This window comes from Geotrypetes seraphini, chromosome 2 (genome assembly GCF_902459505.1).
Source record: "Geotrypetes seraphini chromosome 2, aGeoSer1.1, whole genome shotgun sequence".
Taxonomy (NCBI): Eukaryota; Metazoa; Chordata; class Amphibia; order Gymnophiona; family Dermophiidae; genus Geotrypetes; species Geotrypetes seraphini.
This window is the reverse complement of record NC_047085.1, coordinates 430,847,172-430,860,460: the sequence shown is the minus strand read 5'-3', so window position 1 is coordinate 430,860,460 and position 13,289 is coordinate 430,847,172. Positions and strand designations below refer to the sequence as shown.

The 13,289-nt window shown below is 40.4% G+C and overlaps 1 protein-coding gene across 2 annotated transcripts in view; it reads left to right on the top strand.

The window, feature by feature from the left end:
* The window catches only part of CUBN (cubilin), a 494,825-nt gene that overhangs the window by 432,774 nt on the left and 48,762 nt on the right, over nt 1-13,289 (top strand). For both annotated transcript variants that reach the window (XM_033931276.1, XM_033931275.1), the window contains exons 58-59: nt 2,266-2,395; nt 6,973-7,190. In XM_033931276.1, the coding sequence (XP_033787167.1) occupies nt 2,266-2,395; nt 6,973-7,190 (348 nt within the window). The remainder of the gene's footprint in view (nt 1-2,265; nt 2,396-6,972; nt 7,191-13,289) is intronic.

The window sequence follows — 13,289 nt, the reverse complement described above, 5'->3', positions numbered from 1 at the left end:
GGACTTTCCAGCTGCTGCAGCCCCGACTCATATGCATGTAAATGGCCATTTCCAGTTACATGGCAATCTATAAGTATATGCCAAGATGCAATAGTGCATGTGGGTGGGTAGATGTTCAAATGCGAGACATGCATGCATTTTAAATGATAAAATCTTATCTACATACGGTACGTTCTTTTCCAAGTTACATGAGAGCTCTCACACAAGCTTTATGACTGGTATAAATGTCCACGACTGCACAAGGTGGCTTACATCTGTATTCCATGAAGAGAAGTAGACACCTATTTTTCTTAATAGCATAGGCTTCAAAAAGGCACATTCCTAGGTGCCTCCTTACAGAATTATGTGTTAGGATGCTCTAAAGCCATAAAGTAGTAGCATGGGAAAAACTCTGTCATGCCCAATAATATTTACGTACATACGAAAGATTAGATGTGTAATATAAACTAAGAACTATTACTTTATGTGTGTCAGAGCCTTATAAGTTATTATGAAGGAGAAACAAAAATGCCCTAGAATTATCTGACTTACCAAGCAACTAACCTTAGCCTAAAACAAAAAGGGGTTGACGTACACAAACCATGCAGCCACTTATACTTTTTTCTGTTCCCTGGGATAGTGGCCAATCCAAGATTAATGCTCCTCATGAAGTATGATAGCCTACAAGGTTGTTCCTTCCTGTCAAGAGTTGATGTACATACCATGGAAATATGAAGGGCAATTCTACAACTGGACGCCCGCATTTACACATACCCTTGCATGTATTAATTGGCAGAATTAAAGCACTCACATGTGTAAGGGTACACTTTCCCAAGATGCCCAAGTGTTGATCTGTATGGGTGCATATAAATAGCATTAGGCATAAATGCAAGGGGCCATGCACTTGGGCAGAGAATGTCAGGCAGTGGGTTGGGCTCCCATTTGCACACCAACCTGACAGTTACATATGTCTGTGCCTGCAGTTATGCAGGGTCTATGGCTGGTATAACTGCAGGCATGTAAATGTCAGGCATAGGTTACATTATTATTCTATAATAGAATCTAGGTGCTTAGTTAGGATCTCACCATGTATTGGGGGGGGGGGGGGGTACCTAAATGGAGATGCCCACTTACAGAATTACTCCCATAGAGCCTACTTTTCTAAAGAAAGCTGAGTGCCAGGCCTAATCTCCTCAGGTTTAAATGCCTAATGTTTGGCAAAGTTTCAGCTGAACCCAGAAGCCTAGGTTTTAGGATAAAAAATTCATCTAACCAGACCTAACATTGATGCTCCCAGTTTAAGGCCTGATATTTATTGGCTACCTGTAAAAAACAATTTTGGAAGTCTAGGTGGGAAAATGGACCTCCAAGTCAAGGTATTGACCATTTTCAGAATATTTTAGATAAGACGCAACAAATGCAGAACACTCTGTAAAACCCATTAAGGCTAGGGAAAATACACATTCAATAATAATAATAACTTTATTTTTATATACCACAATACCACAAACAGTTCAGAGCGGTTTACAGAGAAAGAGACTGTATACAGACAGCGATATTACAAAAAAACTTTCAAAATTACATTAGCATAGAAAGATTAATCAAATTTTTCCTGGAAGAACAAGGCAGAAGTGGAGTCAGAGAAATTTATGAAAGAAATAAGTTTTGTTTGACTGATGGTGCATACAGTGGAAATAACTATTTTAGAATGAAACACATCCTTTTCGAGGACATGTCCGGGCGTTTTCAAAACCCAGCACGTTGTCCGTTTTTTGAAAAGCTTCTAGCAATGAGCAATGTCGGGATGGCATCTGCACATGGGCGGATGCAACACGGTGACTTCATGCCAAACCAGCACAAGCGCAGATGTCGTCCCAACAAGCGAACAGGTTGAGGGGTGTGGGGCTGGGGCGGAACGAAGTGTGACTCGAGCGGAAAGGACGGGTCTGGATTTTCGGTCCCAAAAATCTGGTAACCCTAGCTGGATCTTACAAAGATTCTGGATGATCTGGGGTAGAGGGGTAGCTTAATGCTAAGTGCAGAGGTCTGAGAACCAGGGGGAAGTGGGTTCAATTCCCACCACAGCTCCCTGTGACCCCAGGAGAGTCACTCAACCCTCCACTGCCCCACAGCAAGGCAGTGTATCAAATTTCCCACTCACCCCCCATTTCCCTTTCCCCCATTTCACATTCTTGTGGCTGCTTTGAGGTTTGTCTTTACCCTTTTTGGTTATTTCTAGCAAATTCTGAGCCACATATTAAATAATTTATCTCTGTTTTATTGCAGCTTGTGGGGGCACATTCAATAGATCTTATGGCACTGTGGGAAGCCCTACACACTCCTTCACTGATTACCACAACAACATGAATTGCTCATACCTTATCACAGCTCAAAACAACAAAGTGGTGGAACTCAAGTATGTCATTAAAGATAAATTATTTGTAAAACATTTTAGGGTTTTTTTTTTTTGTAAATCATGTTTATTGAGGTCAACCAAAGACATAAAGGGCATACAAGAAATACAAAGGCAACCGAGTAATATACAGACATAGAAGTACAATCAACTGAGAATAATATAAAAAAACATTTCAAAACAAGCAGCCACACCAGCATAGAACATTATACTGGCACAGAGGGTACATGATGCACGATCAAAAAACTAGAACAATCAAGAAACTAAAACCTTTTAACAAGAAGTCTACTACTGAGAACCAATGATGATTGGGTGTTGCTGTTAATTGTGTTTTCGAATTGAGAGAGGTGATGATACTATGTGGGATGAATGTTTTGAGGAGCAACTATCCAATTTCGAGGAGCAACTATCCAATTTCTTATTCAGTTTTTGTGTGCAAAATTGTTAAGATACTGTTGGGTAAATTTTCAGAGACTTAAGGGACTGTATTTATTTATTTATATTTCACATATCCTACAATTCTATGCATATTACAAATTATTCAGGTATTCAAGCATTTTTCCCCATCTGTCCCAGTGGGCTCACACTCTATCTAATGTACCTGTGGCACTGGGGGATTAAGTGACTTGCCCAGGGTCAGAAGGAGCAGTGCGGGATTTGAGCCTACAGCTCCAGGGCACAGGGGCTGCAGCTCTAACCACTGCACCACACACTTCCCATTGATATAAAGAGGGTAATTTTCAGAGCTATTTAATCAGATGTCTGAAAATTGACTTTTCCCGTTGTGGCTAAAAGTCTATGCATTGCAAAATAACATATAGATTTTTAGCTGCATTGAGAGGAGATATTTTGGGAGGAAAAGTATGTTCCCAGATGGAATTTTGAAATTACTACTAATGCTAGTAGTTATCATTTCTTTAGCGCTATCAGACATACGTAATGCTGTACAGTGGCTTAAACAAGACTGGCTATATTGCACAGTAGCTGCCAAGTTTGAAGCACTGACCATCCAAATTGAGCTGCACAAAAAACAGGTCTATCTTTGGCTACTATTACTTAGCCTGTTGGCGCTTAATATCAGCCCCATAGAGCATGTGTAAGCACCCTAGGCACTGTTCTGTCTATGCACACATACTGTAAGTGCTATAGTGTGTACCTGAAAGGACATAGGAACATAAGAATAGCCTTACTGGGTCAGACCAATGATCCATCAAGCCTAGTAGCCTGATCTCACAGTGGCCAATTCAGGTCCCTAGTACCTGGCCAAAACCCAAGGTGTAGCAATATTCCATGCTACCGATACAGGGCAAGCAGTGGCTTCCCCCATGTCTTCCTCAATAACAGACTATGGACTTTTCCTCCAGGAACTTGTCCAAACCTTTCTTAACCCTTTCAGGACCATAAGGATCGTAGGCCAATTTTTGTGGTTTTGACGACATTTTTATGGTAAAAAGGGCTTGCAGATGCCAAAAAATTGATTTTTTTTTTGTGAAATATCATTATTTTTATTTAAAAAATCAAACTTCTGGCTTATGGACAGTGTGGCAAGTGAATCTTCTCGTCAATCTGGCAACGACGCTAATGAATGAATGTCGGAACCAGTTTGTTTACATAAAGGCAGTATCATATGGAATCCGTACATATCAAATTTAGAACTGTAGACTATCCCAATCAAAATTTATAGGATTTTAAAGTTATGGGACAAATATGTCCCTTGGTCCTGAAAGGGCTACAACCAGCTACACTATCCGCTCTTACCACATCCTCTGGCAAGGCGTTCCAGAGCTTAACTATTCTCTGAGTGAAAAAATTTTTCTCCTATTGGTTTTAAAAGTATTTCCCTGCAATTTTATCGAGTGCCCCCTAGTCTTTGTAATTTTTGACGGAGTGAAAAATTGATCCACTTGTACCCGCTCTACTCCACTCAGGATTTTGTAGACTTTAATCATATCTCACCCTCAGCTGTCTCTTTTCCAAGTTGAAGAGCCCTAACTGTTTTAGTTTTTTCTCATATGAGAGGAGTTCCATCCCCTTTACCAGCTTCCCACATATGTGCATCCATTACAGAATACTGTTAAGTTATACCTGCCTTTTCTACATTTATGCACCCATATTTGTATCAGGACTATGACTGGTATAATTGCTCCACCAACTATTCTCATTTACATACTTATCAATAAAATGCTGAGCTTTTAAAGACCCTCAGAAACACCACCTAAGACTCATTCCATTCATTGTCTTTAGGATTTAAGTGCTGTCTCATCGGGGCATATATAAAAGCCTACGATCCAATAGCAAACATTCCCCTCCTAACCAAGTTGTTAGAATCTATCATATCCACTCAACTCTCATCCTACCTAGAAAGATTCTCTATTCTCCTACCCCACCAATTCGGCTTCAGACCCAACCTCAGCACCGAATCCCTATTGGCCTCACTAATCTCTAAGGTGCAACAACTCCATTCTCGCAACAAATTCGATGTTCTTCTACAATTCGACCTCTCCGCTGCTTTCGATGTCATCCATCATGATATCCTAATCTTTCAACTCTCCGAAATAGGCATAAGTTCCACAGTCCTAGATTGGTTCTCGAAATTCCTACGCTTCCGCTCCTACACCGTTAACATAAACGGTACCTCATCCCCTCCCTGGAAGCCGATATGTGGAGTCCCGCAAGGCTCACCCCTCTCTCCTATCCTTTTCAACATCTACATGTCCTCTCTGAAACTCCTTCATCTATCCCCCCTTGAAACTCTCTACACCTACGCTGACGACATCCTCATCCTCCTCGAGACCGACTCGAACCTCACTAACCTCTCTGAGAACATATCCGCATGTATAATGAACCTCCAATCCTGGGCCCAATCTGTACAAATGAAACTGAATGAATCCAAAACAAAATTACTTTGGCTTGGCCCAACATTAGATCATTTACCCACCTCCATCCCACTATCTTCCGGCCCCATTCTTCAGCTTGAGTTTTCAAGCAAAGTCCTAGGCATCATCATAGACTCCTCTCTCTCCTTCAATGATCACCTCAACTGCTTGGTAAAAAAATGCTTCTTTAGCCTTCATATGCTGAGAAAAGTGAGATCCTGCTTTCATCATTCTCAGTTCGCCGTCCTTGTTCAATCCACCATCCTCTCTAAACTGGATTACTGCAACTCCATCTATATAAGCCTAACTAAGAAAAACCTCCATAGACTTCAGCTAATTCAGAATGCCGCGACTAAGCTTATTTTCGCAAAAGGCAAGTTCGATCACGTCTCCCCACTCCTGTCCAAGCTTCACTGGCTTCCAGTACACTCCAGAGTCCTCTTTAAATGTGCCTGCTTAGCCTTCAAGATCCTACATGGCATCCTTCCTCCCGTCATCCCACTCTTTTGGAACTCCTCAAACCCCAACTCCACCAGACCCTCCCAAAAACTGAAACTATCATTCCCCTCTACAAAAGGAATATCCCGCACAGGAAAACTTGGAACATCCCTCCCCTTTAGAACCACAGAACTCTGGAACAACCTCACATCCCCGCTCAGAAATTCAAGCTCCCTCCAATCCTTCCGCAAACACTTGAAAACTTGGCTCTTTTCAAAAATCTAATCACCTCCTGCTCTCTGGTACCCTTGTCCCTCTCTATCTTCTTAGTTCCTCTCCTATAACCCTTCATTGTAGTTCCTTTCTATCCTAACTCTGTAAATCGTGCCGAGCTCTACGCTCGCAGAGATGACGCGGTATACAAACCTAAGGTTTAGTTTAGTTTAGTTTAGCTCTCTTTATTATGAAATATAATTTATTCTTTAAGATGACTATTAACTTATCTTATTGTGGTCTTCCATTGAAGGGTATCTTAGCCAACATGTTTCTCCAAACGGTATTGTCAAGGTTGTAACCCCCTTATTCAACTATACGCCATCCATTTTGACAACGTAAATCCAAACCTGTGGTCAAAATGGATGGCGTATAGTTGAATAAGGGGGTTACAACCTTCACAAAACCATTTGGTGAAACATGTTGGCTAAGATACCCTTCAACGGAAGACCACAATAAGATAAGTTAATAGTCACCTTAAAGAACAAAAAATAAATTATATTTCATAATAAAGAGAGCTAGGCTTTTATATATGCCCCGATGAGGAAACAGCACTTAAATCCTAAAGACAATGAATGGAATGAGTCTTAGGTGGTGTTTCTGAGGGTCTTTAAAAGCTCAGCATTTTATTGATAAGTATGCGAATGAGAATAGTTGGTGGAACAAGAGAATAACTTGTTCCATTGCTGAAATAGCTGATTTAAAGTTCTCATTGTAATATTATACATAAACCCAGTGCTATTTGAAAATTTATTACTGGTATAATTGCTGGCATGTAAATTGTAGGTGTACCGATGCCGACTTACACTGATATTCTATAATGGAATCTGGATCCTCAGATGCTGTTATAGAACTGGTACTCCATCAGTCTACCTAAAATTCCATCATTCAGAATTAATGAATCATTTTCAGTCTGTATTTCTAAAATGTGTTATGTCTATTACGTGTTTCCTGAACTTTGAGTGTAACACACAGATCATTAAATGTTTACAGGTTCAATCAGTTTGATCTTGAAGTATCACCAGATTGTGTCTTCGATTATGTGGCCGTGTATGACGGTCCAAATATCAACGCTACATCACTCGGCAAGTTCTGTGGCAATGTTCTTCCGCCAGTTCTGAAGAGCATCAATACTAGTTTGCTCCTGGTCTTTAGGACGGATTCTTCTACAACACGAGGTGGATGGAGGGCCTCATACAGACAGACATTAGGTGAGCAATTACATACACAAAAAAGTACAGTTTTGGACTAGTTCTGAATAGTTGACTGATGGCCTTTACAGCGAATGAGTGCTGTGAAGACCACCACAAGAAGGGGGTGGTTCTATAATAGCACTAAAATATAGGCGCTACAATAGATCACGTTTAGCGCCAATTCCATAATGGCTTCAGGGCATTCCTAAGCTGTTACAGAATGCTATTGCAAAACCTCACTGGCGTATCCAAATTTAGGCATGCCCACTTATGACAGATCAATGGCTGGTGTACGATGGTATGTGCGTCATACAACCTATAGAATAGATAGTATTCTGTTGTGTGCATCCTTGGCAACACACCCATAGCTCAGCTATATGTATGTCCCCTATGCACTATCCCCTGGATTCTATAAAGTTTGGTGCCCAAATTTAAAACTAGCACACAAATCTAGGCGTGCAAGTTACAGTTGTAGGCCTAACTTATGCCCCCCCCCCCCCTTTTACTAAGCTGCAGTACAATTTTCTACTGCGGCCCAGAGTGCTAAATGTTCCAATGTTGCTCCAACGCTCATAGAATTCCTATGAGTGCGGAGCAGCATCGAAGCATTAAACACCTCAGGCCACAGTAGAAACCTCTGCCTTGGCTTAGTAGAAGGGGAGGTTAATTGTTAAATTGGCATTAAGTACCAATAATAGCCCTTAAGTGACATTAGTTTGTGCTAATTTGTGCTAACTTGTAGTTATGCTTGCAAATGCACTTAGGCACTATTCTATAAACATGGGGGCTGATATTTGGACTGCCGGAGTTAGCTGGGCTGACTCCCGGGGTCGATGCTGGGCCCAGATATTCAGCACTGGCCAGTTTGTGGGCAAAGGTAGACCAGTTATTTACATAGCCCAATTTGGCCACTAAACTTAGCTGGCTAGTGCTTTAAAGTTCTTGTATACCTGCTAAGTCATGTGATATAGCCTGCTAGCTGTTAAGCACCAGTATTCAGTGGTCATCTTATTTATTTATTTAAAATATTTATTAACCGCCTAAAACCTAGGCCGCTTACAACATCCAAAATCATTAAAATGCACAAAAACAGTAAAAATAAACAAACATATTCATCAACCAAACCAACTAAAATAATCCCAAATACAAAAAAATACCAATTTTCAATTAAATGCCTGAACAAAGAAATGGGTTTCTAAGAACTTTCTAAAGCCCAACATATCAGAAAAATGTAAAATCCCTGGCAAACCATTCGACATATCAGGGCCAGCATTGAATGTTAGTGCTTATCCAGCTAAGCACTATTTAGATAAGAGCTATTCCTGGCTGGGTAACTAGCATTGAATATCGGCCAGATAGTGCCTAAATGCAGTTACAGAATAGGGCTTATGTGGCATATGCAAGTCTAACGTTAGGCCTAAGTAATGATGTCATGTCAAAGGCTGCTGTATATACTGGCACCTAAAGTTGACAGTTATATGCATTTGTACATAAGAACAGCCATAATGGGTCAGACCAGTGATCCATCTAGCCCAGTATCCTTTTTCCACAGTGGCCAGTCTAGATCACAAGTACCTAGCACAATTGCAAGATTTAACCTAACTAGCCAGATATATCGCATGACTTAGCTGACTATCCGAGAAATTTAATAGCTGATGCTATTATTCTATAACATCCGTGCACACATGGTGGCTTACATTAGGTGCCAAGTTTTAGAATGAAGGGATAATGCTTATATTAGTGTGAACGGATCGAGCGGTCATTGCCCTTCACCTCCTCACTCCCAGTCTGTTCTGCTCTTCCAGGCACTGTTCTAACACTTTCATCACATGACATTCCTGGTCTCTCGGGCCACCATAGATCGTTCCAGGCATTGCCGGTCCCTCTGGTTGCCACTGGTCACTCACTCTGGTAATTCCTGGTCATCTCTGGACATTCTAATTCTACACCACTCAGGATTTTGTAGACTTCATTCATATCTCTCCTCAGCTGTCTCTTTTCCAAGCTGAAGAGCCCTAACCTCTTTATTCTTTCCTCATATGAGAGGAGTTTCATCCCCTTTATCATCTTGGTTGCTCTTCTTTGAACCTTTTGTAGTGCCACTATATCTTTTTTGAGATAAGGAGACCAGAACTAATGCAATACTCAAGGTGAGGTCACACCGTTGAGTTCCAACTTTCCTTAGGGATAACATACACATTTTCTGAAATAATGCATGAACAATTTTTGATGGTCTTTATTAGATGAGAAGGAACAGAAACACAACAATTCCACATTATAAATTCTATAAACTCTTTCTTTTTTTTTTTAAAGGTTCCTTGAGTATATAAATATAAATTTGTGCCTGAATTATGTACCCCTCCTCCCCCAGCCTTAATGACATCTTTTTTCCATTTGCCATGCCATGGGAAAAATATCTGTCTGGGGCAAATACAACTGGCATTACACTAGTTGCCAATAATAACATTCCCACAGAATCTCATCCCTTTTGAAATTGTTTTGTAGAGTTAAAAAATGAAAACGAAACGACATCCTTAATATTCTACAGACAAAACTGATTTTCAGCTCATGGTTTTCTGACAGATTTGGGTCAATATTCGAACAGACTAGTGGTCAGTGAACATGTAAAGGCCAACGCTGTCCATATAGCAAAGAGGCAGAGGAATGGTGGAGCAGCAAAGTTATCTGAATAGCTGCAATTTTCAGCTATCTGTTCAGGTCTGCTGCAGTCACCACGCTATACACATATATTCAGCATTGCTCTAATGTACTTTTTGAACATTGGAATTTAATTTATTCCACTCACTGCTGAGAAAAGAACTGTTTTGGGATATAGTTTATGTTTGGTATCTACAGTATACTGCTATTCCTACTAATACTAGAGAATGACACGAGCACAAATTTTTCCCTGACCCTGCGGGAACTCATTTTCCCATCCCTTCCCCGCAAGTTCTTTTCCTGTCCTTGCCTCATTCCTGCAAGTTCCATCCTCATCTGCACAAGCCTCAAACACTTTAAAATCATAAGTGTTCGAGGCTTGTGCGGTTAAGGAATGGGGCAGGGACAGGGCAAAACATGAGGGGATGTTACAGGGAAATTGAATTCCTACGGGGACGGGGAAAAATTTGTCCCCGTGTCATTCTCTACTATGTATCATTCTATAGCACTACTAGACATAAACAGAGCAATTAGTCTATTCAGGACAGACAAATAGGACAAGTAAGGGATTGGGGTGTTACATTTATTATGGGAGTGATTAAAACAAGGGTATTGAGCAGATGAATAAGGGGAAGTTAATAGGTAAAAGCAACCTTTTAAATGCAGAAGCATATCTCCAATCGCACTGGCTTCCAATCCCAGCAAGAATACCCCTTTCAGGACCATAAGGATCGTAGGCCAATTTTTGTGGTTTTGACGACATTTTTATGGTAAAAAGGGCTTGCAGATGCCAAAAAATTGATTTTTTTTGTGAAATATCATTTTTTTTTTTTTTTTTAAATCACACTTCTGGCTTATGGACAGTGTGGCAAGTGAATCTTCTCGTCAATCTGGCAACGACGCTAATGAATGAATGTCGGAACCAGTTTGTTTACATAAAGGCAGTATCATATGGAATCCGTACATATCAAATTTAGAACTGTAGACTATCCCAATCAAAATTTATAGGATTTTAAAGTTATGGGACAAATATGTCCCTTGGTCCTGAAAGGGTTAAAATTTAAATTCTACTTCCTACTATTTAAGACTTTATATGGAGACAGTCCAAACTACCTGAATAACCGCCTCATCCACAGCACCGTAACCAGACATAGGAAAACTCACACCCCATTCTCAAACCCCCCAATTAAGGAGGTCAAATGGAAAAAACTATATGATGGCCTCCTGGCCACTCAAGCAGCCCAATTAGACAACCAAATCGCCAATCTACTGACAGCATCCCTCGACTACAAGACTTTTAGAAAAGAAATAAAGACCATACTCTTCAAGAAAACTCTGAAAAAAGAAATAATACCGCAAGTCTCAAAATCCACCTCTCACTAAAGCCAACTACCCTAAACAAATAACCTTACCCATTTCTTACTCCTTTTGAAAATGACCAATTTTTTTTTTTTTTTTGTAAGTTCTTGTTGTAATAATTCTTTTGTAATCTGCCTTGAACTGCAAGGTAATGGCGGAATAGAAATCCCTAATGTAATGTATTTATTTAGTTTATTTGGTTAATTTTATATTCCATCCTCCCCAATGAGCTCAGAACGGGTAACAAGGCTGATATACATAATGCATAGACAAACAAATTATGAATTTGCACGTGCACAGTAACGTTAGATATACAGAATCAAGTTTAGCATACAATTTGGGCATTTTATGTTAACATACAGTTATTTCCATCTTCAGTTCACAAACAGAGTGGATCTAGTCTGGACTCTAGGGCTGGAGTCGGAGCATGACATGCTGACTCATAAGTCTATTACAGGCGTACAGTGCAGCAAGATGGAAGGAACAGAGTTTGGAGCTGGTGGTGGAGGAGAAGGGTACAGATAAGAGTGACTTCTCTGACAAATGGAGTTCCCACCAAAGGAGAGAGAGAAGAGAAGTGATACCGAGGAGCTGCAGAATAAAGCTTAGAGATGAGGGGCAGTGTCCTACTGCAAATACCCATCAAATATGAAAGAGGAAAAACATGTGCATGGAAAGAGTCACTCCATGCTATTGGGGAATGCACTGTACTTCAGTTGTAGAGCAATAGTAAATGTAGTTCTTGCAACAAGAAAAGCAGATCCAAGTGCAGAGTGATGCACTTAGGAAGTAAAAATCCAAAGGAGCTGCATACTCTATTCTTGGTGGTGAGAAGCTGATATGCATGAACAGTAAGAGGGACTTTGGCGTGATATTGTCTGAGAATCTCAAGGCAGCAAAACAATGTGACAAAACAATGACCGTAGCCAGAAGGATGCTGGGGTGCATAGAAAGAGAAATCGTCAGCAGAAAAAGTGAGGTGTTAGTGCCCCTGAACAAGTCATTAGTGAGACCCCACTTGAATATTGTGTTCAGTTCTTGAGGCTGTATCTTGCTATGGATATAAGAAGCTGAAGTGGTCCAGAAAAAGGCAATAAAAATGATATCTGGATTGCACCAAGAGATATATGGGAAAAGACTTAAATACCTGAATATGTATACCCTAGAGCAGTGTACGTCAACCTTTTCATATCTATGGACTGGTGGAAATAAAAGAATTATTTTGTGGACCGGCAAACTACTAAGACTGAAATTTTTTAAAAAACAGTTTCCGCCCGGTCTCCGCAAGCTCGGTCTCTGCAAACTATCTGATCCCTTCTGCACAAGCCTCAGTTATTATTTTATATTGAATATATTTTATTAAAGTATAAAAAGAAACAATATTCTGTACAATTGTCATTTTATAAATACAAATAACACAGAGCAAGGATCAACAAAATCCCTGTCTCTCCTCCCCTTCACATATATCCCCTCTACTATCAAGAAAACTGAATAAGCCAAATTATTACAGAATGCTACACAGAAATATCATGCTAACAGAATACCACAGTCACACATGACAGGAATAGTGTTAGGGGAGTGCAACTAGGGCAACTGCCCCCTGGTCAGAGAGAGCCCTAAGCCAGCTGGAAGCTAAAGAAGCACTGCCTGGACTTTGCAGTCCCAAGTTATGTCTAACACCAGCTCTAGCAGGATATATATTTCAAAACTGATATAGTCTATTCACAAAATAGAAATAAAATTATTCTTTTTATACCTTTTGTCTTCTCTGGTTTCTGCTTTCAACTTCTTTTCACTCTCTTCCTTCCAGCATCTGCCCTCTCTGTTTCTTGAATCCAGCATCTGCCCTTTCCATCCACTGTCTGCCCTCTCCCCCTTCCTTATGGTATCTGCCTTCTTTCTATGCCTCTCTCCCCTTTCAATCCAGCCTGGCCCCCCTCTCTCCTTTTTACATGATTCATTCCAGCTTCACTGCTCTTCATTTTTATCTCTGCTACATCAGATCTAGCATCTTTGTCCCTCTCTCCTTATTTCTCTGCTGACCCCCTTCCCAGCATCAATCTCTCTGTACTCTCTCATTCCTCTGTCTCTCCCCTTTCC